The sequence below is a fragment of the Streptopelia decaocto genome (genome assembly GCF_964273445.1).
Source record: "Streptopelia decaocto genome assembly, chromosome: 9".
Taxonomy (NCBI): domain Eukaryota; kingdom Metazoa; phylum Chordata; class Aves; order Columbiformes; family Columbidae; genus Streptopelia; species Streptopelia decaocto.
This window is the reverse complement of record NC_138664.1, coordinates 12335435-12360013: the sequence shown is the minus strand read 5'-3', so window position 1 is coordinate 12360013 and position 24579 is coordinate 12335435. Positions and strand designations below refer to the sequence as shown.

At 43.4% G+C, this 24579-nt stretch overlaps 2 protein-coding genes across 12 annotated transcripts in view; both read right to left on the bottom strand.

Annotated features, from left to right (window-relative positions):
- Positions 1-1789: 1789 nt before the first annotated feature.
- Positions 1790-18747, bottom strand: KIF23 (kinesin family member 23; the record flags this gene model as incomplete). 4 transcript variants are annotated; one of them, XM_082060983.1, is made up of 24 exons in its annotated part: positions 18625-18747; positions 18418-18484; positions 18156-18284; positions 16670-16775; positions 15930-16066; positions 15179-15288; positions 14482-14652; positions 13469-13510; positions 12940-13052; positions 12681-12802; positions 12020-12122; positions 11807-11886; positions 11604-11723; positions 10933-11092; positions 10222-10389; positions 9831-9988; positions 9288-9461; positions 8366-8545; positions 7688-7993; positions 5558-5788; positions 4472-4554; positions 4097-4178; positions 3920-3990; positions 1790-2598 (listed from the first exon to the last, which is right to left on the bottom strand). In XM_082060983.1, exons 1-24 carry the CDS (start codon positions 18666-18668, stop codon positions 2583-2585), a joined length of 2973 nt encoding a protein of 990 aa, XP_081917109.1. In that variant the 5' UTR covers positions 18669-18747. The 4 variants fall into 4 exon arrangements, with proteins under 4 accessions (XP_081917109.1, XP_081917112.1, XP_081917111.1 ...); XM_082060986.1 differs by lacking the exon at positions 7688-7993; XM_082060985.1 differs by lacking the exon at positions 13469-13510.
- Positions 18748-20127: 1380 nt separating this feature from the next.
- GLCE (glucuronic acid epimerase) overlaps positions 20128-24579 on the bottom strand; it is a 48748-nt gene continuing 44296 nt past the window's right edge. For all 8 annotated transcript variants that reach the window (XM_082060875.1, XM_082060874.1, XM_082060876.1 and 5 more), the window contains one exon: positions 20128-23914. In XM_082060875.1, the coding sequence (XP_081917001.1) occupies positions 22890-23914 (1025 nt within the window). In that variant the 3' untranslated portion in view covers positions 20128-22889. The remainder of the gene's footprint in view (positions 23915-24579) is intronic.

Below are 24579 nucleotides of genomic sequence, written 5' to 3'. Positions count from 1 at the left end.
TGTAACTAATTAAGATAGGAGAGAGGTACAGTAGGCTGTGTTGGCTGCACAGGGGTGATGACCAGCCTTGAGCAGACACTTCAATTCAGCTCAGCAGCACAGGGCTGCACAGTTAGCTCAGCAATCGACCTCAAGGGCAGTTGAGGCACATGAGGAACAAGTCACAGCTCAAGAGAAGCTGTTCCCAGGCTGCCACCCTCCTCGCAGTGCTGGCAAGGACAGATCTCTTCCTCAGCAAGGTCTATTTGTGCTTTTGGTTAATCTTTATGACAGGACGAGGTGGCTGCAGTAACTGTTTTCTTTGTGCTCAACAGCTTTCGCCTTCAAAACACATTTCTGAACAAAGCTCTTACAAAACTTAATGTGTTAAAATACAGGAATTGGCAAGGACTGAGAAATAAGCACTTTGGCCACTCATCCTTTGCCACCAGCAATATAAAAACCAGCATTTTGAGAGCTAATTGAGAATGCCTCATTCCCATTGTTTTTGAAACAGCCCAAACAAAGCCATATTCTGTAGCTAAATATTTTCCTTCACAAAGTTCTGAATATCAGTTTCTCATGTCTCCCCCTCCCAGGTTTCCCCAGTAACACTTTCAATAGAACTTATACTGATGACAGGTTGACTGAATTCAAATCAAAGAGATAATGTCTTTGACAGCTTGCTCATCATTAATAGTAGATCAATTATTTTAGTGCATACGAAGGATTTAATTTAGATGCCAAAGATAGGCGCACAGGCCTTATTTCGGTTTCTTTTGTCATTCTTTCTGTCAGCTGCCCTTACTGTCGCTGTCCTCCCCCAGGCAGCAGCCATGGGTGGTACAGGGGACCCATCAGGGTCAGGGGTGTCCCAGGGTGGAGAGGGGGAATTCCCGCCCCATGCACAGAACAGGGATCCAGCCCTGATGGTTATTTCACACCATCTAGCGGCATTGGCTCACCATGCAGCTCCAGCACATTTGTCCCTTGTGCTCCGGTTCACAGAAGCCTCTTCAACAAACCCCATGCTGTTTCTTCAGGCTGGTTCTTCCCCTCGTCTTTTTTTCTGTATGCTATATTAGCTATATTCTAAGACATTGCATTTAACTGATTAGGCAGCAAATAAAAGCAAAACTACTTCAACCAGCATCTTGAAAACACACACACACCTGCCACACAGACCATGGCATAGTCTCTAAAACCATAGCGGCTCTGCCTGCTCAAGATGGCAGGAGACCGATGCTCTGCCTCCTGCTTTTGTGGAGGGATTACAATTAAGCCAGGTGAGCATCCAGACCACCACAGCGGATGGTGTAAGCACCAGCTGTCACTGCTGCTCTACAGGTTTCTGCTCCAGCTGTGGCCCTACAAGAGTCATGGAAATGATGGGGCTTGTTTAGAATACAAAGCTTCTCATGGATCACCTAAAAAATAGATTTGTTTATACCAGCTACAAACAGGCACTCACATTGGTCACTTTTTTCCTTAAAATCCAAATCCCATGGCTTTATAAAAAATGGTTTTTAAACTACTTGGTAACAAAAGTTTTTCTTATGTTGGAAAAAGCCTAAAGCTTCACTATCTTAATGAGGCAGTTGCTCTAAATGGAAACAACTGCCCTGGAAAGCAATTTGCAGACACAAAGGTAAGCTTCTCCAAAACCTGTCCTGGGATCCAAGCAGATTAAACTTCAGAAATTTCCCAAAAGGTGTGTTTATTCACAGCCCTTTGCACAAGATACAGTCAAGATGCTGTGGTGCTTTATCTTAGTTTCTGCAGCTTAGCACACTCATACGTAACACAAACATGGTTTGTAAGAGCCATTGAAAAAAAGTATTTATTTTAACATGTTTGCAGAGCCACACATACAAAGTTCTCACCATATCTGTGAGCAAATTACCCTTTCACCACATATCTACAGATTTAAAACTTTTTAAATTATTTACTTGCACTACAAAACAGAGTAGGTCTGATGTCAAGTCACCATTACTCATCATCTCAGTATTCTTGCTTCACTACTGGGAACGTTTGATGATTGAAATTGTTTTCACAAGCTGATTTGCATATTAAACAATCAAAGGTATATCTTCCAAGAAGAAATCCATATTACCAAGCTGTTGCTAGTTATAATAAAATAGGAAATGGCATAGAAACACTGTTAAAGTGCATTAACTGCATCTAAATAAATAGCAGCATTTATGCCTCTGCAAAACAGAGGACCTGACCAGGAAGAGATAGTGACCAGAATAGAAGTATTTTGCACTATCAAAAGAGAAAGCTGAAAAAATATGCAAGGCAAAAAGCCTTGTGTCATTAGTCTATAAAGATACAGCTTAATAACAAGGGCTTCATACATACGAGACAGGAGTTCTTCACAAATCCAGAGGACACAATGGCAGAACCTCCTACACCTACTGAAAATACACACTCCCACACAGGGGCTTCTTTGGGATCGGAAAAATGTATCTCCCATTTGATCCTTGCCTAGCACAGGCCATCATAGAAATATCAGCATTTATTGAAAACAAAACAGTTTATCAAGCGTAGAGGGTTTACGTGAGTGATAAAAATCAAGAGGATTCCAAGGCAGTACAATGACTTCATGGCTTTCTTCGCCTAAAAGAGAAAAGAACAAAAGCCACAAACAACTTTCAGATTTTGCACAGCAGCTGTTTTCCTTAACAGCAGTTCCCAGCCTCTTGACCTGCTCCGCTGCATGCAAAAGTCTCACATGTCCCATGCTAAGAAATACTACAATTAACATCAGAAAATTCAAGAGCTTATTAATCAAGAAACAGTTGGATTTTGCCTTTTTTTAAACAGCCATGAGCCTAAACCAAAGTTTTATTTCAATTGTTTAATAAGTTTAGATAAATAGAAGCTCAAACTCAATACATAGGCAAACAAAAGGATTTACTACAATATTACAAGGTTGTAGGAAGGCTGCAAGTAGCAGTCACCACATTGAGCACGTCCCAGTTTCTAGTAAGAGATATAATAATAAAGTGTCTAACAGGTGCACATTTGACACTTCATCTGAAAGAGGGATTACTGACTTCAGATACTCTCCAAAATACCCTTCCACCATAGTTCTACAATAGCAATAAGTTCAGTTGATTTTGGCATTTCTTTAGTTGGTGAAGTGTTTTGTTAGATGTAGGGCTCAAGTTTTGGGCACCAGCCTCACAAACTGCAGGATCATTTGGACTTTTTTTGCTAGAAATTGGAACTTCAGGTTTGGTAATTGGTGTTCAGGTGTGTCACTGTTATTGATCCCAACACATTAAAGAATAAGACAGCCCTGAAGAATTCAGACTTATCTTCACATTTAAAAAACAGGAATGTTTCTTCTAGCACAAGCCCATGGTTCCTGAGTATGCACCTTAACTACACAGCAGGTAGCAGCTGAAATATTAGCTACGGTCAACTATACTATTAGGTGTATTCTATGGTTGCCTCAGTTCCCTCCTCCCTACACCATACTGAAATAACCTCATTTAATTTAAATTTATCTAAACATACAAAAGTGAGAATTCTTTACTATAACAGCATCTGATAAAGGCTGGGGGGACAGGAGAGGGATCCAGCTCAGTGCTTTGTCACTGCCACCCCTCGCCCTGTTCCACTCCAGACCTGCTGGGCATCCTACAGCTCCAGCTTCTTACAGTCAAGGTAGCACAAGATCAGACTTGACACTCTGCTCACTGTTTTACCCAAAAGACAATAATTCCGCTTAGAGTCTCCTACAGATCTATCCTGTCACCAGCTTCCAGCACTGAGTAAGCCCGCTTACCTTACAGTATTAAAAGAGACATGCACCCTAAAGATAAAGTGGGAAGGGCAAGGTCAAGGGGGGGAAAAAATAAAGTTCTTACACTTGAGATGTTACCAGGAAAGAGAACGCGATAGCCCAGCTGCACAGTAGAGATGCACTTACTTGGGCTGAGCATGATGCTGATATCCAGGTCCAAGAGCTGATCCTGCTCTCATCTCCACTGCCACAGAACACTGAGGGGACACAGAAAATCAGAGTCCATTGCTAACCCTCCCCCCAGCATCACCCCAAATTCTCATCCAGATCAATTATGATATGTCCCCTTTCTTTATAACTTACTCTGGTTTCTACATCAGTCCATGCAGAGTCTGTAGCATCCTCAGCTGGGTCAGGATTGGAAGGGGAAGATCTTCGCTTTCGACTGAAAGAGGAGTACGTGGGGAAAAAATACTCACAACCATCATATATTTTGGCAGACTTTCACAAACAAAAATACATTTTATGCTTTCTAAATAAGTACCTTGCTCTTAGCAGCAAACCAACCTTAAAAGCAGCTACAGTATCTATAGGCCTCTCTGAGTTACTTTTACATGGTTTCAAGTTAGATGCAACAATTTTCTCTTCCATAATGTGGACCAGAAGCACTTACAGATGCGCTGTTGGAGTTCCCCACCTCCAGCAATGTCAGAACCTAAAATTGGGACCACGGCTTACCCAGTTGGAGATTCTTGCTTCAGAGTCTCTATCTCTGTGAACTGCACAGCCTGTCCACCACCCCTGGTTTTGAAAACATCACCCTGGAAACCAAAAGCAGTTCACAAGGTACAGTCAGTCACTGGGTCAGCACGATGGCTACAGAGCCGGTCTTCACATTAAAACTGTCATTCCCTTGCAGGTTTGTAGCCAGCAAGCACATGTGCACAAGTACCCTCTCCCCCATGATATAACTTCTCTTATTACACACAGGACAATAAACAGTGAACACCATCTACCCTGATGATCATGCACTACAGTGACAAAGACTTTTGTATGATCACGATGACCAAGTAATACCACAGAAATCATGTCACAGGATTCGTTTCAATAGTTCCGTTCCACAGCATGAACAGGTACGTTGTCAGCTGTGCAAGACTTTGCTTTTGAAAATATCTCTAGAAACTATGATGTTACCTCCCAGGAGTGAGAGCTTTTTTAAAACTAAAATAGAAAAGACAACATTGGAAGGTCTGTGGCTATAGGAAAAATGAACCAAAAGCTTCTTCCTACAAATTAGAAAGAGCTCTCGGTTTGCCTGGGGTAGGTACAGTCGGTGTTTTGGGACACAAACATTGCAAGCGTTCAAAGCCAAGGCTGTCTCACCAATTTGTTTGTCAGTTGACTACTAGAAATTATGTCCTGGAGCATTCGAGCTTCCATCACTGCAGCAAGCTGACTCATACCGCTAGTGGAAATCAAATAACATCACTCCAACAAGACCGACTCCACCAGATTAGCTGCAGCTACAAGCCTGAGAAACTTTCACTACAAATGGATTATTGCATTTTACTAGAGGGAAAACAAATTTAATTACTTCCAAGGAAAACGACAACTGGGATAAACAAGTTTATAGGAAGTAATGACAAAGTTCAAGAAAAGTATTTTCAGACTCTAAAAATCCCTTAAATCCAACAGCACAAAACTTTCAAATCAAATCTCTCAGCAGCTTGAGTCAAACATGTCCTTTTGCAAGCCAGTAAGCCCGGACCACAAATGCACTGCCAGAAATAGGTATTGACAAGGTTATTGTGAGTTTTGCTTTACCTTAATCAGTTTGGTCTCAATCTCCCCATCAGAGGCCAGCTCCTGGTGCGTCAGCATGTACTTGTCGCACTTGGCCAGCGCCTTTTCGCTGGCGGCTGCCACCGTGATGGCGTGGGGGACATGCGGCTGCATAACCGTCTCAGTGGGCAGGTTAGAAGGTGGTTTATGATCCACCCAGCGCTCCCCAGCTGAGCGTGAGCGTCTGTGTCTGAGGCGAACCGGAGGCGCGTTCTGATCAGAGCAGGAGAGAATCAGAAGAAATCAGCACACGGTAAATCTCGGAGGACATCATTAGCGGAGGGGAACGGTGCAGGTCTGGTTAAGATGTGTTTGTACAGAGATCAAAGCTCTGTTCCTAAGGTGCTTTCAGAGTGTGCCCTGTAAGGCACCATTATAGAGAACCTTGCATAAAAGTATTAATGGATTATTTCTGTGCCAATTGCTTTTTTTGTAAATTTTAGCTGAGTGTTATCCAATCTGTTGCATTCCACACATAGCAAAGTTTCCTCAAAGAGGACATGTTTGTTTGGCAATGCTCCTCCCAAGTTTCCAACTCAAAACAGACTGTTACGAACATATTAACCAACCAGAAAAGAGAAATTTATGATTCCCTGGATGCATTCGTGGATCAAAATGAATTTCTGAGGCAGCAAAGCAAGCAGGCTGAGTATGGATTTCCAACAAGGCCTCACGACACTTGTGAGTAAACAGAGCAGAGAAAGCATCCCCACCCTGCTGCTATCACTTGAGCTCCGCTGTTGAAAACCCATGAGAAATGATTGATGTTCATATATTTTTAATTTATGAACATTATTGTCAGTTGCTCAGGGAAATCAGAAAACAATCTGGAAGCCTGTTTAAAAACCTGGGAGCCTTCAAGACCTTTGAATGGACTTTTGAAATAATATTTACAAGCTTTGTTCCATCGACACACTAATTTGAGACGCCTCTGACTCACAACGAGGCTACATAACCCAAACCTACGAATTCGAATCGTATCCGCTGTATTTTCAGGTGATGAGCACCACTTAAGATTTCCTTGACCAGCAGACATGAGATTGGCTCTACCCTTCACAGATAAACCTCTTACAAGTCACAAGCAGCTCGTAAAATTAAACATATATAGGGAAGTGTGGCTTTCAGCAAAAATCTTCCATTAAAATTGAAAAAAAAAGTCAATACTTTTTTCCCCTCTTTTAGTGGGCAAGTACTTATTTCCATTGACAGTTTTTAAGCAATTCTGCCAAGATGCCTTAGAAATTACGTTCCAAGGAGAGGGCGTGATACTGCTGCTCACATTTTACTGCAGCAGAGCCCACACTCCTCACTTTGCTGGCGGCGATTCGTGTATTAGTTAATTGGAAGAGTATTTGCTTAAAAGCAGGTCCCTGACTTCAAAAGGCCAGCAAGTGACAGACATTTTGAGAAAACGATCAAAAATTAATTATGCCATGATAAACTTTCCTCCTCTCGAGCTCTCTCAAGAGGCTGAGGTGGTAAATTCTCTTGGATTTGCCTGAGCCACTGCAACGGTGCTACAACGTGATAGAGACACCACCAATACAAACATTTGCACGCATCAGTTTAATAAGGAAAATAAAAAAGTCTCCCGCCTGTAAGCAAAGCCCCCAGTTTTAAGGCAGAGGTGAAAATTAGGGAAGACTATTCTAAGAGAGTTAAAGTTAACAGTTACACAAGCAAGATGTTGGTCCAAGCACCATTTCCAGGAGATATTTGCAGATACGGCTCATAAACCACCTTTTAAGCTGCCCAAACAGACTATGGTACATTGCAGGCTGTGAGACAGATTGGAGGAGACGGACACAAGTTAAAACACAAGGACATTCACAGCTAGAGAAAAGGTCTAGCGAGTTCAGAGTTCCTCACAAGTGCTACCTATGCACTAGCAAGAAACACACACATTGCTTTTAAGGAGTTTTTAAAATGTCAAGACAACAAACAGAATGAGTAGTGAGACTCAACTCGGAAACACATTGTTCTAAGAGAAATACATTCAGGGGAAAACTCCAATCTATGTTAGGTGTGCTGGATGTAAGAGAGCAGTTGTAACGAGCTTTTGAGCCAGACTAAGCAACACTACGTTTAGCTTTTGACAGGAGCAGCACTAACCCTGCAGCATTGATCCTCTTCTATTTCTAGCTCATGTCTACGCCTGGGAACCTCAATGACTCCAGTCCAGCACATCCCTCGCCTTCTGTCTGAGGTGTTAGAGTCTCTACTTTGTTCTGGTTCTTGCTGTCTACTCCTCGCATTAGAAGTGCCACTGGTGTGCTTGTGCGAAGGGGTTTTCTGCTCCCACTCCATGACACAGGAGGCCACAGAAATGCTGCTACAAGAATTAGAACGTCTGTGCAGCTGCGGGTTGCTCACAGGCCGCTGGCTGTTAGGAACCTGAGTAATAAAGTTACTAGAAATCTAGAGAGAACAGGAAAGAAATCAGTGAACATACAGGTCTGACAATTAATAAGGCAATAAAACAATGAACAGTGACAATGTGCAGCATGCCAATTCAGCTAGTCAAGCTAATGGGTTTGGAGAGGTCAAAGGTTGCAGTGACAGCAGGAGGATCAGGTCTCCTTCCAGTACTGGTGGCATTAGAAGGCAGAGCACAAATAAAGAGCACTGATAAATACAACAGGAGACAAAGAGTTCAAAGCAAATTCAGTTATCCAAATTCTGTGCTTGGGAACTATTTTCTCACCACTAAAATAGAAGTGCCCTGCATTTTAGTTCATTCTTCTAAATGCACTTGCCCCTATATTAAGAAGTGATTTAAGGGCAACTTACAGGCACTGGTGATGGAGACACTGATCTCTGGACGGGCTTCTCTCGGTCTCTCTCCCGTGAAGGCCGCTCTGGCTTTTCATTTCTTGGTTCAGTAACGATGGCCTTCAGTTGCTTCAGTTTTTCATCTTTGACCCAAAGCTTGTTCTGCATCTCCAGCTGCTTTGCTGCTACACGACGCTCCTACCCAGGGAAGGGAGGAAAAGCATGAAGTACCTTCCACGAAAGCATGAGTAATTGTGCTGAAAGCCTGAAGAGAACTGCATATTCCACATGGAATGAAACTCTGCCCCAGAGAGATACAAGCTATAGGAAAGAGTGACATATCAAAGTTAAAAGACCACTTTCTGGATTATAAAATACTACCATGTTCGGTGTCATAATCAGTTTGCTTCCTAAATTATGACAAATAGGAACAGGTCTAACTATAGTTCTGCCAGTGATCCTGAAGTAGTAAACAGCTCTGCAATAGTAAAAATTAATCTCTCTGATTTCTTTTCCTTATTGCTTGTCAAGTGCATAACTGAGCAAGAGTTCGCATGAGGATAAAGGGGAGAGCCTGACATTAGGCTTCTACTGACAGGACAAGAGCATCACTCATCAGAGAGACATAAACGCAAAAGAGCAAATTCCAGATACAGAAATGAAGTGGCCAAGTGCTGAAGAGCTCTAGCTGCACCAGACAGCTGAGAAATCTATCTTACCATACCATATTTGTGAAAGTTCAAAATGTCTGTTCCAGTTGGTAATTAAAGCCAAACATCTCCATTCTTCATGCTACTACTATATAAAAAAAGACCCATTTTCAGCTGAGTTAACTTTCTTCCCAGTAGTTGGTATAGTGCTGAGTTTTGGATTTTGGATGAGAACGCTCCCCTCAGCGTTGCTCCCTCACACATTTCTAGCAGATCGGCAGTGTACTCACACACTCCTTCTCCCACTTCATGGTTGTTTCTGCCACCATGCCTTGCAGCCGTGCCTCCAGCCTGCGCTTGTCAGAAGCCTGACGTTGCAGTTTCTGGCTCTTGCTTTCTAGTTCTTGCTGAAGATTACGCTTATCTTCTTCATAAATTGTTGTAGTTTTCTCTAAAATCTCAATCTGAGGGAAGAGAGGAAGGACTTGGCTATGCTGCTTAGAAGCACAACCATCTAAGCACAAAATATCCGGTTATATTTCTCTGTTACAGTACACTGGAATATATCAGCTGTGTGCCCAGATAAACAGTCCACATTCCAAACAAATTCAGAGATTTTACAACTTTCTTATAAAGTTGTCCTATTTTCAAGTATTAAGAATCGCCTCATTGGAAAACCAAAAATCTACAAGTGTTCAGTAAAGCTCCCCACAAAATACTTTTAATCTTGTTTCTAATATCCATCTTTCAAGCAGCTTTTGATGGTAGAAGCCTGACAAACAGTACACAGAAAACACATTTTGTGCTTTGCTTTAGACAATGAAAAAACTGACCTTGTATTCCAGAGTTTTAATTTTCTTCTCCAGGCGTTCTACGTCTGTTTTCTGTCTTGCTATTGTTTTGTCTTTTTCAGACAGTTTTCCTTGAAGATAGTTTTCCTTGGCTACAACACTGGAGTCAAATTCTTGCAGCATTGTTTTAAATGTCAGCACTGCAAAAGAATCAATATATTTTATCTTCTCACCCTATCTCCATGATATCAAAAGCAGTTCTGTTTTTCTCCTATCAATTTAATGCTAACACCTACTTCATTACCTCAAAAAAGGTTTTTTAAATGATCAGTCTAGACAAGATACTTATTTCCTGTTGGTACAGAAGAGATCCTTTGAATAGTAATAAGGGCATCAAAAAAATCTAGCTGCATGCTGATATTCAAACTCTTACCATTTTTGGCAAACTCTTCTGATAACATTTGTCGTAGTTTATGGCGTTTTTCCAGGACTTCAATAAGCTTTGGAAGCGTTTGATCGTCATTAACGTCCAATAGCTCACACGAAGGCAATGGGGGTAGGCTCTGCAAAAACATTTCTGCAACAGATTGCTCTTCTGTTTCTGCAAGATTGAAAGCCAAGAAAGTCTGTCAGCAAGCTACACAACAGGAAAATTCCATTTGACAACACCCAGCCACAGATCATTCATTTCACAGTATCACGAAGCAGCCAGAATGTAGAATAATTAACGAGAACTAGAAGTTTTCAGAAGAGATGACAGTATTAAGATTAAATAGTACATCCTTGATTCATTGCTTTATAATAACCCCAGGCAACTCCTGATTTCTAAAGTAGGCCCTAAGCACACAAAAAACATCAAAGTATCAGCCTCAGCACAATTTCCTTTCAGGAGCTGCAATAATGGGACCGTGAATTCACCTCATCACCAATAACAAAGAATTACTTTGAGACTTAACACAAGAACCAGGTTCATACTGCAGTACTACTCACAACATAAAAAGGGCAGTACCTACGGCAGGGAAGGCTCACAACAACAGTTCTGTGAAGTTCCTTTTGCACTTTCAAGGCTCAAAAAAAGCCAAACCCGTTTGAAAACAGCCTTCAAACCTAACAACAGAAAAACGTATAATCACCTGGCACTTACCTTCATTTATGGGGCCACCCCGCATCTCTAGCTTGCGCGAGAGCTCCTCCTGGAACGCCTGGTTCCTGAGGCGCCGTCCTGGCGTCAGCCCGCACAGGGCCCTGTCCACGGGCCTCGCAACCTCCACTTCCTGCGTCATCTCTGCAAAGCGCATGACTTGCTGCAAAAGAACCAGAGCAGCTTAACCACAGAACCAACCAGGAGTGGCCCCATGTAAGTTTGACAGTGGTACCTCAGGTCAATAAAAGCATTGGAGGACACGTTATCAAGCTACAATCTCAAATAGCTCCCAGCTCGATAGCTCGCGATTCTGAAGCGGAGCATCCCAAAACCTTCCCAGTAACATCTCCCCAACCTCAGCCCCCAAGGAACCATGAAACAGTGAAGATGCTCAAGTTTTTGTAAGAACTGTCATAGTACAATTAAGTACCTAAACACAGGTGAGTATTCGGACTTCTGTAAATAAGAGAAACTTTCCCTATCTTACAAGCCAGTAGCAGTTGTCATTTTTAAGAAGAAAAATAAGACTTGGAGGGCACATTTGCCTTATTATATTTGATTACTAGTGCACAAATAACCATCCCTATCACCTACTAAACAAGTACAGTAATTCAGTGATAAACATGGAAAAAGAACAGGAAGGAATGAGGCAAGATCTGCATGGAAGTTACCAGGCTCTCCTCGTAGTCCTCAGCTTTCGGATTCACGCACACAATCATCCGCACTTTTCCTTCACCGTCAAAATAGTTCTTGAAGAGGTGAGTCAATTTGGAATCTCTGTACGGGACCATCTTAAAGTACACAAAAGACCTCTAAGCTTTCATTACACCAGATCTTCATCAAATCAAAGATAATTAGATAACGGGTTGCATACCTTATTCATTCCATACATCTGGTTTTCCCGCAGAACTTCAATACATGTCCTTAATGTCATTAGTGACTGATTAATGTTGCCTAAAACACAAACCCAACACAAGCCACAAGGACAAAAAAACTGTAATCAACCACTTGGATCATGTTCCCAAATTGTTTAACAGTTTTGGTTAAGAATAAATTGCTGAGATTTCTGTCTAAAGGTGATATATACCTGCTTCTCGTAACCTGTTCCCTTCAGCTTTTGTTCGATTAGTTCGTTCACTTCCAGCCAGATCGACTAAAGACAGCTGGCTTAAAGTAATCTGCTCTTTCTCCTGTTACAGAAAACAAATCACGTTAGGCTGAAGATTAGCTCTATATTCCTTCTAACAAAGTGGGGGGAACAATCCCCACAAACCTGAGTTAGCATGCACATTTAAAAATAATGTGTTGCACCTTTAAACGATGTCTGAGGGTGTTTTTATGGCCCTTAATGCCTGCAACTGTGCACCACTGGCTTTTTTTCTGAACATTAATTTAGCAGATCCATTCTGCCCTGGGCCACAAGATAGATATTAAAATTCAAGTTTTAGATTCTGAACAGTTTTTGCTCAAAAGAAGCAGAGGTAAAAACCAAAGGAATAGGCAGCTTCACGCTCCATTTTAATGCTCTGCTTCCATTACAAAAAGGAGATTAATTCTGGCAAAGACTCAAAACTTAATAATTATGATTTCCTTCAAAATCAAATTGCTAATGAGCAAGATTCATACGCTCAAGACACAGTACCTGTTTTGGTAGGCCACGCTGCAAGGTTGAGCACCTTTTCTAACCTACACATACATACATACATACGTGTGCGCAGTTCTCATTTAGCCACCTGCCCAGAATTCACCTGTAGCACATTGTCTCCATCTGCATCCAGAGGTGCCTGAGCCAACTTTATTATAAAAACACTGTGAGAGCGACTGGATTCTCGATTCAGCTGAGTGTCTGCAATCCGCCTCTTCTTCTGACCTGTTCAGAACAAAAACAATCCCTCCAAAAACCTCTTATTTAACAGACTTGCCACCTGGCAGAGCCGATTCTTGTTTCAGCATGATAAAGGATTACACATCTGTAGGGAATTTAACAAGTTATATTCTAAGATTTACCTCTCCAAAATACTTCAAAAGCTTCTTCTGTAGATTTCACCTCTACTTCTGTGCATCCCATGACGTACATGTTGTGATTCTGGTCTTCACGGAGAATTTTTGATTGTGGAGGTCTGAAGGACAGGGAGGAAACAAAACAAAAACCACTGATTGGAGTTTTCTGTACAGCAATACACCGTGTCAGGCACATTTTCTTTTGTTTAAGTACAAAATTCAGACTGTCAATTATCCACACAGCAGATGGAAGGGAAGTGCAAGTACACGGACACACATTCAGCCAAGATTAGTTACACTTCAGCTACTGCTTTAATTTAGAAACTATGTTTAATTGCAATTGTTACTGGAAATCACGGGTCTGGATGGCAGCTATCGGTTTTCTACATGCACACAGAAGCAAGACAGCTTCGACAGCGCTCTATATTCACTAGTAAAGCAAGAAGAAATAGGGAGCCAATCTGGGTTTATTTTCTGCTCTACTAAAAGAAAATTTGACTTTTCAATATTTGGAATAATATGCTTAGGCACATACATAAAGTCACCATTTCGCACAGGAGTGTTGCAATTGTTCCACCTACCAAAAAAACAGGGTTAAAAAAAATATTAAGTCATTCAGCTTGTGTCTAAAATATTTTCATATATAACACACTGTAGTTTCTATAAATAGAAACAGTCCAAAATTCTTCATAGGCTGATTTTTGGGCATAAGCATAGAACTAAAGCAAATAATTCTATTCTTCTCCAAAAAGCATTCGCAGAAATTCAAACTCATTTCAAATCAGTACCCTGGAGACAGCTCTTGATGTTTCAGCCCAATAGCATGTTTTGCTCTAGTTAGTCTTTGTAAACTAGCCAACTCTTTAATTAACACATGTACTGATGGATAGGCCTAGGGTTTTCTTTAATGGGTTTAGAATTTAAAAAAATAAATAAATAAATGTATATATATTCCAAGTTCAATTTGCAGACTGTTTTTCTGAAGGTCTCAAGATTTACCGATTTTAGACATCAGCCAAGCACATGCCTTTCCCAAAAACACCCAGAATTTCATTTATAAGACTATTAATTTATGTTTCTATGGAAATGATTCGCACCAAGTGAAATAATATGCAAAATTGCATTGACTGTGAAGTAACAAAATAACATCTTTTGCACAATACGCTCTTTCCAGAAGAAAAAAGTCAGCTATGGAATGGCTTACCCTTCAAGTTGCTGTCACCTGCTAGGAACAGTACTCACAAAATACCATGAATAGACTTGGAATCTCAGTGTGATACAGCACACTGCCTAATAAATATTTGCTTATTAACCTCCCATTATAAGGAGGAAGGGAGCACTAAGCCTTAGCAACAACAGAACAACCATCAGTGCTTGGAACACGTAAATAGTACAGTCTGGACTCCTTGGCCATCTCCTTTTCCATGTGATTTTTGAAGTGACTTCCACAAATTGAGCCAGACTGGCCAAGAATGCAGCCACAAAGACACATTGTAGTTCCCGCAAAAATGTAACTGAAGTATAATTAAAGGTATTCATAGAACTAACTTGGGTTTTATAGGCTCAAATGGAGCTTCCTCCAAGAGGTCATATATGTAGTTGTTGTAGATCTCAATATAAGAGACAAAGACACTGTAGACATTATCTTCATCAACATCTTCCACTTTGCAGTGATCTTGCACATTGATCATGTCAGCAAATTCCGGATCTATTTGTCGCCTGTTGAACACACAAAATAAGTTATTGTAACGGAGCATGCGCAGTCAGCTAGTGTGTCAGCCAGTGATGCAGTTAGAGAGCAAGTCTGCTAACGGATAGTATGATTGGAGTGTGGAAGTGTAACACTTGCAATTAGTGATGATGCATCCAGTCACACTAGACATAAAAAAGCACTCAGAAAGTGTCGGTAGATCAACTCTCCTCTGACGCTGCTGTAGTCAGTGCAGTAAAAAGTGTCTTGCAAAATATCCCCAAATGTAACTTCCCAGTATTCTCCCTTGGTGAAGTCACAGCATTTAACTTATGGGTTAACAGGTACAAAAAACAGACTTTGGTTTAAGTCTTCTAGTATAAATACTTAGTTATGCAATTGCTCAAACCACACAAAACACATTAGCTTGCCGTTAATATTTTTTATTCCTTTCTTCAAAGGAAGGATAAAGAAACCAAAGTAAGTTAAAACCACAATTTCAGAATACCATTTACATTAACTAAATTCATTCTGTGCGTTACATTAGTTACTTACTTGCCAGATGGAGTTTTTGGAACAGGCATGGCATCTCTTTTCTGGCGCTCTAATAGAGCATCTACTTCACACTGAACATCCACACCATTCTTGTCATCAAGCTTAAAAACCTGTGAGCATGTTTAGACAGTATAACAACAAACACTAGAGAACATAAGCTCTTGGCCAGCAAAACAAATTATTTTATCGAGCTGTCGAGCAAGCAGGAAATACCATGCCCCTCACTAACACTCAATCTTCTGGCTAATGTGAAGTAGATCTGACAGAAAACAGATATTTCTAAGATAATAATATTTCATAAAAGCTTCCAAGTGAGTACACTACTGAGGAAAAGCATTCCAGTAGGATTTCAAATATATTTATGTATCAAAACCCCAGAGATATTTGGCCATAAGAAAAGTTTCACATCACCTAGATTAGATATAGTTTCCTGGGGCTTTTTAATTTTGTAGATGAATTTAATTCCATAACTCAGGAAGCTTCCTCTTTCCTTTTATAATTGTTTTTTAAAAGGTTAATTAAAGAATGAACAACAATTATAAAGAAAGTCATATAGCCTCATGAAATGTCTGTCCTAACTACTACTCCTGCCTCCTTGGCCCCGCTCTTCAAATTTCATGGGGGTTGGTTTTCTTAAAGTGTTCCAGCCACCTGACTAGACAGGAGAGAAATACATTGAACAGGACATTTTTCTAGCGTTTTTAGGCCGTTACAAGCAACAGCGCAGAGAATTCAGTGCAAAGCCACTCACAAATCGCTTGGCCTGGAAGGGTCCAATGCTGTTGAAGATCATGTCGAGGCAGCGCGGGAGAAGCCCTCCGTCCCCAGGAGATCCCGTCATGGTGTGAGTCTTCCCGCTGCCCGTCACACCATACGTAAAAAGAAGACCTAGGAAAGGGAACTCATGTAATCATGCCTGCTGCCTCCAAACAAGTCATTACAATCACAGGTCCTGTCTTTCTTGGGTCAAACATATTTGGAAAAAAAAATGACTCCTGGCAGTACTAATCATCCGCTCTGTCAAGGGCACGTTTGGAAGCCAAAATGGAAGGAAATCACTAAATCCCAGATGTGGAGACCTGATTTGTTTTGACTGCTAATGAGGAGCCTGACCTGACCCAAACAGTTCAAGGACCAGCACTATGATATTAAACCACACCCAGGAAATCAAGCCTAAAAACTGATTTATTTCTGTAGTCATTGTTTAGGTGGTCAAGTCATCCTTTTCTACAGAAAAAAGCTTATCCAGTTAATAGCGTACACAAATATTAGACCTTGACACAAGGAACATGCACATCATAGCAAAGGTAAACGGGTTTAGAAGTAACAAAAGGCAAGAAGAACTTGTCTAGGGGAGCTGAAGCACAACTGCTCCACTGCAAACAAGATATCCATGTTCTTCTCTATACAAGCCAAGAAACCTTGAGACACATGAAATCACAGCAATAGAAGAAACCGCACAGTAACAAACAGAAAAAAGTTCTCGCTTACCATTTTTCCCACGAATGAGATCTTCCACTAGAGGTTTAGCCACCACGTCAAAAAGCTTCTTCTGAACAACAAGGGTGCCAAACACTTCTTTAAACGAGTACTGTGTCTGAAGGAAAGAAGATACACCACCCTAAACCTTACGTATCCCTGTCCAGAAGTCTGTTGCTTCAAAATGCTTCATTATTTCATACCTTAGAACCACTTTCCATCAGCTTATCGGAATGATAAAGATTCTACTTTAGGAATTTACCAGTGTTGGAACACAGGCAGTTGCTTCAATGGAACTACTGTGAGAATAAGACGTGCATAATGAAGAGCAGCAACTCTCATTCTCACAGAGCTTAAGTTCAGAAATAACCAGAACCATCACAGAGCCTGAGCCCCCAGCAACCAGAGAATCTCACAATTTACAGCTTCAACCTCAAATTTCTGTTTGAGCTCCCACCATCATCTACATGAGCACTGAGCAAAGGAACATCCACAATGGCCAAAATCGAGATGTTCCAACATTTAATAGTTTTGTTTTAAGCCTGTGTCTTTTTCCAGCCTAGCCTCCAATATACTTTCCTCTTCATACAAATCTGGCTACTTTTCAGTTGAAACACCTGCTTTTGTAAACACTTAAAATTTGTGAGCAAAAGTCTGTTTACTAAGCTTCTAATTAACCTTTTCCTATTTTATTTAAGCCTTTGAAGATCACTTTATGTACTGTCTGCAAGAATATCCCAGACTGAAATCGCAAACAAAGTATTCTGCATTCTAATTATCTTTTTTTTTTTTTTTTTTTTTTTTTTAACACTAGGACCTTGTCTCCCTTGGAGTTCCAGCAGCCTGTTGGGAACCTGCATTAACTGTTTCACTACGGAATCCTGTTCAGTGCTGCCTTACTCTGGCTCCTCATTCTGCTGCACTCATGGCCTAAACTGTCCTCTTTTAAGAAACATTTGTATTGATCAAGGAACAATATGAACAGTTTTGTGACCTGCTACCTACTTTTCTACACTTCATATATTAAACATAACCTACAGCTTTCACCCATATATATGATATAAACAGGGGAATATTGCTTTTATTACCCAACTGAAGTTGGGGGTAAATCAACTCTTAACTCATTTGTGTCTGGTTTAGCTTAGAGCTGGTAGTCCTACATGAAAAAGTCCTTTAAACAGTCTAAACATTTGCCAGCTTTGCTTTTGCTCCTTTTGCCCTCCCCTCCACCCTGCAGAAGTGATGTTTTCATATATAGAGAAGGAAATATTTGATAGCTAAAGGTGCATTTGTGCTTTAAGTGGTTTTCTGGTGTGGAAAACTTGCTGTTGCAGAACCACAAACTGCTGATTTACACACTGCAAGAGACCCCCCCCGAGCTAGTAAGAAACCTCGACAGCGGGGAAAAGCACCTCTGTGCCCAATTCAGCCCCGTCCCCCGGCACAGCCCCAGGGCGGGGCACACTCACGGCTTTCCCCGCCGCCCCCAGGCCGTTACCTCCCGGTACTCCCCGTTGCGGAATATCCTGTATCCATCGGGCGGGTGGATCTGCACCGTGGTCTCGTTGATCACCTCGATGCAGCACTCCTGGTCCGGGCGGCTGAGCGGTCGCACCCTGCAGTACACCTGGGGGACAGGGCGGGACACGGGCCCCGGGGCCCCTCAGAGCGGACCCGGCGGGAGAGGGCAGGCCCAGCTCCAGGGGGCCCCTCCCCGGGGGACCGCGGCCCTTCCCCGCGCCAGCTGTCCCCGCACTCACCCCCACGGGATCCTTCAGGCTGGGGTTGGACGGCTTCTTGGGCACCGGCCTGCGCGGCGTCCTGGCCCTACCGGGAGAAGAGGGGAAGCGTGAGGGACGGCCCCACACGAGACAGGACGGGGCCGGGCCAGACCGGACCGAACCGAACCGCAACAAACGAGACGGGACCGGGGCCCCGAGGCCGAGCAGGGGCTGGGTGGGACTTACGCCGCCCTCATGTCGCCGTGCCCGCGGGGTCGCGCTGTCGCCATGGAGGCAGCCACTCCCGCCCGGGTCCCGCGCCGCCTGCAACCGGCGGCTCGCGCGCTGCTGTGATTCAAATCTAACCAGTCAGCGCGCACGGCCGCGCCCCCGTGCGTAACCGCGCAGCGCGGGGTTACGTCACGGCGATGCCGTCCACCCGCCCCTCCCCGAGAGGCAAGGCCGCAAGCGTTGCCATGGCGACGTCAGCGGGCGCGGCCCGGAGCGCGGGCGCCCCCTGCTGGGCCCAGTGGGGCCGCCCGGGACAAGGAGACAGCGGCGGGGTCCGGGAGCCGCGGAGCCAAGTGGGACCCGCGGAGCCAAGTGGGACCCGGGCCCGGAGGGAGGGGCCAGGAGCCCCGAGGCAAGCTGCTTAGAGAGACAAATTCAACAAGATGAGCTGTTAAAATATTTACCGTCCCCAAGACCGAAGCTGGGGAGTGCCGGGATGTCTTTCAACATTGGAACTTCACCGTCACACAACTCCGACTCGCTTAACCGGCAGAATCGCTGAGGGCTTGGCATTTAAACAACTCCTGCCGTTTGGGGAAGAGATTAGTGAAGTCCTGAAGGAGCTATTTAACATTCAGGGAGCGCGACGCATCCGCAGGAGTTATCAATCACTCCGGGCAGATGGTAAACGTATCTCCTTTCACCACAAACAGAGCAGCAAACATTCAAATTCATCACCAAGACAACATGTTTAAATCCGACTTCTATTTTCAATTCATATATTTTTAACAAACTGCTAAGTAATGAAAATCAATGTTTTCACCCAGGCGGTTGGATCCAGCCCCCAAGCTCTGCCCAGCTGCAGATCTGCTCTGTGTGTTTCAGTCTCGCAAAATTATCCACGGCCACATCAAACGGGACATAGCGGTGCAGGTCACACTTCGAGCCGAGGAGGCACCAACTTTCCCCCGACCAGCCCTGATTTAACAGCGTTTCTGCATTGAGGTGGGAAACGTCACTTCAGGTGTGGAGCGGCCGAGACAGAGGTGGCCTCAGATGCGATTTTTGGGGGGAATTTTGATAGGACTTGCATCTTTTTAGTTGAAAACAGGAATTAAAGAGAGTGGTGCATTTCTTGCACATTACAGCAACCTCAGCAGACCCACCTTTTGTCTTTGTTAGAGCATTTTTTAGTGAACAGTTAGTTAAAATTGTTGTTTAACCAAAAAAAATCATATGAACCCAAAATGAGACGCACTTAGCAGAAATAACTCATACCAGCAACATACTGTGTGAACTTTACCTGAGCAGAGAATGTAGATCTGTGTTCCTTACCTTAAATCAGCAAACTCTTAACTGTTGAAAAAAGAACATTTTCCATCTTTCCTAAAAACCTTCTAGAATTCCCAAAAAGAGGCATCTCAGAACCATTAAGACAACTGCTCCTCAGGGCTCATCTGCAACCACATGTAGGGCAGAAGGTACCAAATGAAATAATGACAATGCCTCACCTTTGTCTTAAGATAAAAAAAATTTATTTTACAGTCTTATAAAGCAGCTTTACATTAAGCACAAACGTTGATCCATTTACTTTGTATATAAACATAGTAGAACCTTTCCCTCTGCAAAAAGTCATGTCTCGCCGTATATAAAACTAACGTGTGCACATTGTGCTTAACCTGCAAAGTCTGTACAGCTTTACAAAGGACTACCCTTCATAAGGGCATCCTGTAAACAATTTATTGCATATTTAACACATGGTGTATACCCCACATGTAACAGAAAAAAAAATAAAGTAGGAAAAATAAAGTACAATTATAAGTGACTGAAAATAGCAGCCTTCAGTGAATGTCTTGCAGGATGGCCAAGGAAAACAGCACTGCCACATGGTACAGTTGTGCTTGTGTCACTGGTTTGCATATACCCATGTTTCCGATGAAGTCTATGTACAGTAAAGCCCCATGGCAAGATTAAACGGGTCTTAGTCCCTAAGACCTTTGTCAGTTTGAAGACCGAAAACAAACAAACAAAACCCAACTGAAGTGAACTCAATGAAGTCATGGGCACTGATGTCCTAAGATCCTCTTTCCACTGCACAAGTCAAAAAAATAACAGGAGAATTCCCCAAACTGACTCTCTTCGGTTGGGTTTAATTTCCACGCGTGCTAAGGCCAACAAAAACGTGATGGAGATGCTGGGGACGAGGTGATGTGACAGGACCAATGGCGCTGGCATGGCCAAAGCCGCCGGGCTGGCTCTCACGAAGCACTGAAACATCAGCAATGCAGCCATTTTTCAACTGGCACTAATTAAATTTTTTTTAAAAAAGAGGAAATTGTGGCCTCTGTAAGGCACCGATGCCGCCTCTAGAGCAGCACCCAAAGAGTCTCGCTGGATTCTCCAAACCCAAAATGGGCAAAAGATGGAAGAAACATGCAGGAGAGAGATGTTTCTGTGTTGCAGTAAGGACCAGTCGTTTGTAAAGGAAGCACATTTTCTGGGTTTTGTGTGTCTGTGTGTATACACGTGTACGTAAAAAAAAAAATAATAATTAACCTCTGCTACCTTTGGTATTGAAATTCTTCCTGTGACATCCACTTCTCATATTAACTGACATGATCGTAGCACGCATTTGCAAAGATCAAGTAATTACAAGTTGTTTCAAATATCTGCGAGAAATAGAAAAAGCATCAAAAAATAAAGAAAAAAGAAATAATCAAGATGCATATTGTCCTTGTGCCTAGCCTTTCTGTGATTCGAATGAACTCTGTCCTCAGTAGGAACATCTTAAGCTTAACCCCCACCTACATGTACAACTAATAGGATGAATGGAGAAAAAACCCCCAAAGCTCACCTACATCCTTCTCACACCAAGAGCTTTCCAGTCTGGGACTTACAGCAAACACCAAGAAAAGCCAATAAGACCCACATTTGCTGCACTACCAAACGAAACACCCCGATCTAATGATGCAATTGGCTGGTTTCATTCTGGCTCAAGCAGGATGCTACACACCAAGACAACAGACTAACTGTGGGTGTAAGCATGGATAAATACGAAAAAGAAACCATCTGGTTTCTTCCGCATGCCAACAAGTACAGTGGAAGCGTTTGGGTTGGGACATGGGTTATCGCTGGGTGCCCTCGCTGGCCTGGCAGAGCCATCAACACAAAGCCCGGCCGGGAAAGTGGTGCTGGAGATGTAACGAGCCCTCACACCACGAGTAAGACAGTCGGCGGAGGCGAAACTTGATATTAAAGCACAGGTGGAGCTGGAAAGCCCTCTGGGTGACTTTAATTTTTAGAATGCTTGATATAGTCAAGCAGATTAAAGAAGAAAATCACCACAGGAAAACCTTGATGAATTCCAATTGAATTTCCTGCTTGCTGCTCAGAATGAGCTCCAGGTCACACGCAGGAATTCCAGACAAGAATGAAGTTGTCACAGCTTAGAGAAACTTCTCTGATGGAATTAAAAAAATACAGTACAAAACACTGGGATCCAGGACAAGAGATTCCAGCTATCGGGGAGGAGGTGGCACCAGCAAACCCGAGGGGCGACAGCAAATTTGGCTCTGCAGAAGGGGGTGACACAGTCACGGGCTCCATGCGTCCCCGAGTCCCACTGAGTTGTGCTTACGTGACACGGCCGCGAAGCCTGCGCGTGGTCCGTGTGTTTTCCATCCACATGTCTGTGAAGAAACCACACAGCTAAAGTATCTCCAGACAGAGAACCAAAAAAAAAATAAAGTGTATATTTCACCCCAAGAAAAGAATCCATATTAAAAAAACAGCAAACCTTTAGAAAGATACACTGTCCACTACCCAGGCTACGAGTAAATACACACTTATGGCATTACGTCACACGATCTGTTATGCTGTTCCAACATATACACATATAACTCCGTTTTCAAAGAGGCCACAGACTGATTTTTCAGGCAAGTGCTGGACTTTAGAGACCTGTATGGCTTCTGCAAATATTTTCCTACAAAAAGGTAAAAAAAAAAACAAACCAAACCAAACCAAAACCAAAACCAAACAAAAACTGTCCCCAAACTCAGAAGCACAAAGGAGTTTTGCTTTGTGCAGATAGTGGAGCACTAAGGACAGGTGATGTTCCCGAATCCAACCCATCAAACCCAAACCTTTTCCCACTGGAATGCAATGGTTTCAGGAGATCAGTTTTAAGGATCACTTCTTTGAAACAGTCCCTAGAAAATTTAGGAATCAGCCTTTGCAGCTGTCCCCAGGGAGGCAGCAGGGCCGCAGTTTGGTTGCCAGCTCTAGTTGTGCTTTGCCCGCCCACCACGCAGGTAACTCTTCCACCTCTTGACAAACTCTTTGAAGATGGGGGACTCGTCAATGGTGCTGAGCAGCTGCAGCTGGTTGATGTGGGTAGTGTGGTAATCCCAGCGCGCCAGGTTGGGCGCCGTGCCCAGCATGAAGTGCCGGAGGTCGTAGATGGTCCCCGAGCCAGTGTCGTAGAGGGGGAGCATGGCCTTGAGGGACTCCATGCCCCGCTCGTACAGCACCCGCGCCTCCTTCCCCAGCTTCTCCCCGGCCGTTTCCTTCAAGTCGTACAGCCCAATCAAGGAGTACATGAAGCCGTTGAGCACGAAGGAGCTGGGGGAGGTCGGGTACTCCTCGTACCAGTCGTGCCGGTTCATGAAGACGGCTTTCACCCCACGCTGCTCTGATGGCAGCTTGTAGGGCGCCGTGGCCCGCAGGGCCGAGCTGAGGAACGCCTGGTCCTTGGTCAGAAGGTAGGCCCGCACCAGTGTGGAGATGGCCTGTCCTTGTGCCATGGCCGAGTACCAGCCCGGGTCCAAGGACTTGAAGCCTTCCCCCAGTTTCCTTGTCACCATGATGGGCCAGCCGCCCCTCTCATCCTGGTTCCTCACCAGCCAGTTGCTGGCGGCGAAAAAAGCCGCCATGTGAGCAGTGGCCGAGATGGTGACATTATCGAGGAAGCCTCTGCCCTTGGCCACCAGCCTCACCACTCTCTTGGGCATGATTTTGGTCTGCTTGACAGCTTTCGTGTTGGAGAGCCCGACGCCTTTGCGCAGGTCGGTCAGCAGGTCTCTGGTGAGGGTGCTCCAGCCCGTCCTGGCCCCAATGCCATAGTAGATGTCTCGGTCCTTGAAAGCGATGAGCTGGGTGTTGGACACGTAGTGCACGGTGAAGAGCTGGTTCTTCTCCGTCGTCTCAAGAACCACGGAAATGCTCCCGTTTGTTATGAATTTGAGATCAAAAGAAATAATAAAATCTCGGGTGTTCCCAAGCTGCAGAGATACCCCATCAGTATTTTCTGCAAAACAAACAAACAAAAGCCTCGTTCAGCGGTAAAGCACTTGTTTCTCCAGAACATTTAAGCTATGAAGTGCAGCTTCCAGAGGTAAACCCTCTCGCCAGGCAGGATCCAAAAGCTTTTAGGCCAGCCCATCAATAATTCAATCATTCTTTCTGCGCACTATCATATATTATTTAATTAAGGGTAAAAGTAAATCCGTGAGCGAAGGCCGACTCCTGCAGCACCAGGGAGAACTCGTTTGCATTCCACATTAACGCAGAGCAGCACTTTGCTGCAGAGCAGAAGTGCCCGGGGCTCGATCGATGGCTTGATCAGATCTTCTGGTACCCGACTGATGGAGAAATGCAACAGAGACCCACAGGGCTGAGGGTAAGGGAAAGAGCCACCAATAGGGCCAAAATGGCAGCATCAAAAACCAATGCGCTAAGCAGTTTAATGGGGAGAAAAGAAGAAAATAATACAGGAAGACTAATGTGTTAAAGTATTTATTAGCCTCTTCACTGGCAAAACTCTGTTTAATTAAAAAAAAAAAAGGTATTAAATAAAGCTCCTAGGCAAGACCACATAATGAAATCCAGTGTTCTCTCGCAGGCTGGATTTAAAAATGTAAAATCAACTCCTGCCCAAAAAATTATACCAGAAGATCAAAGGGCTAATTAGTT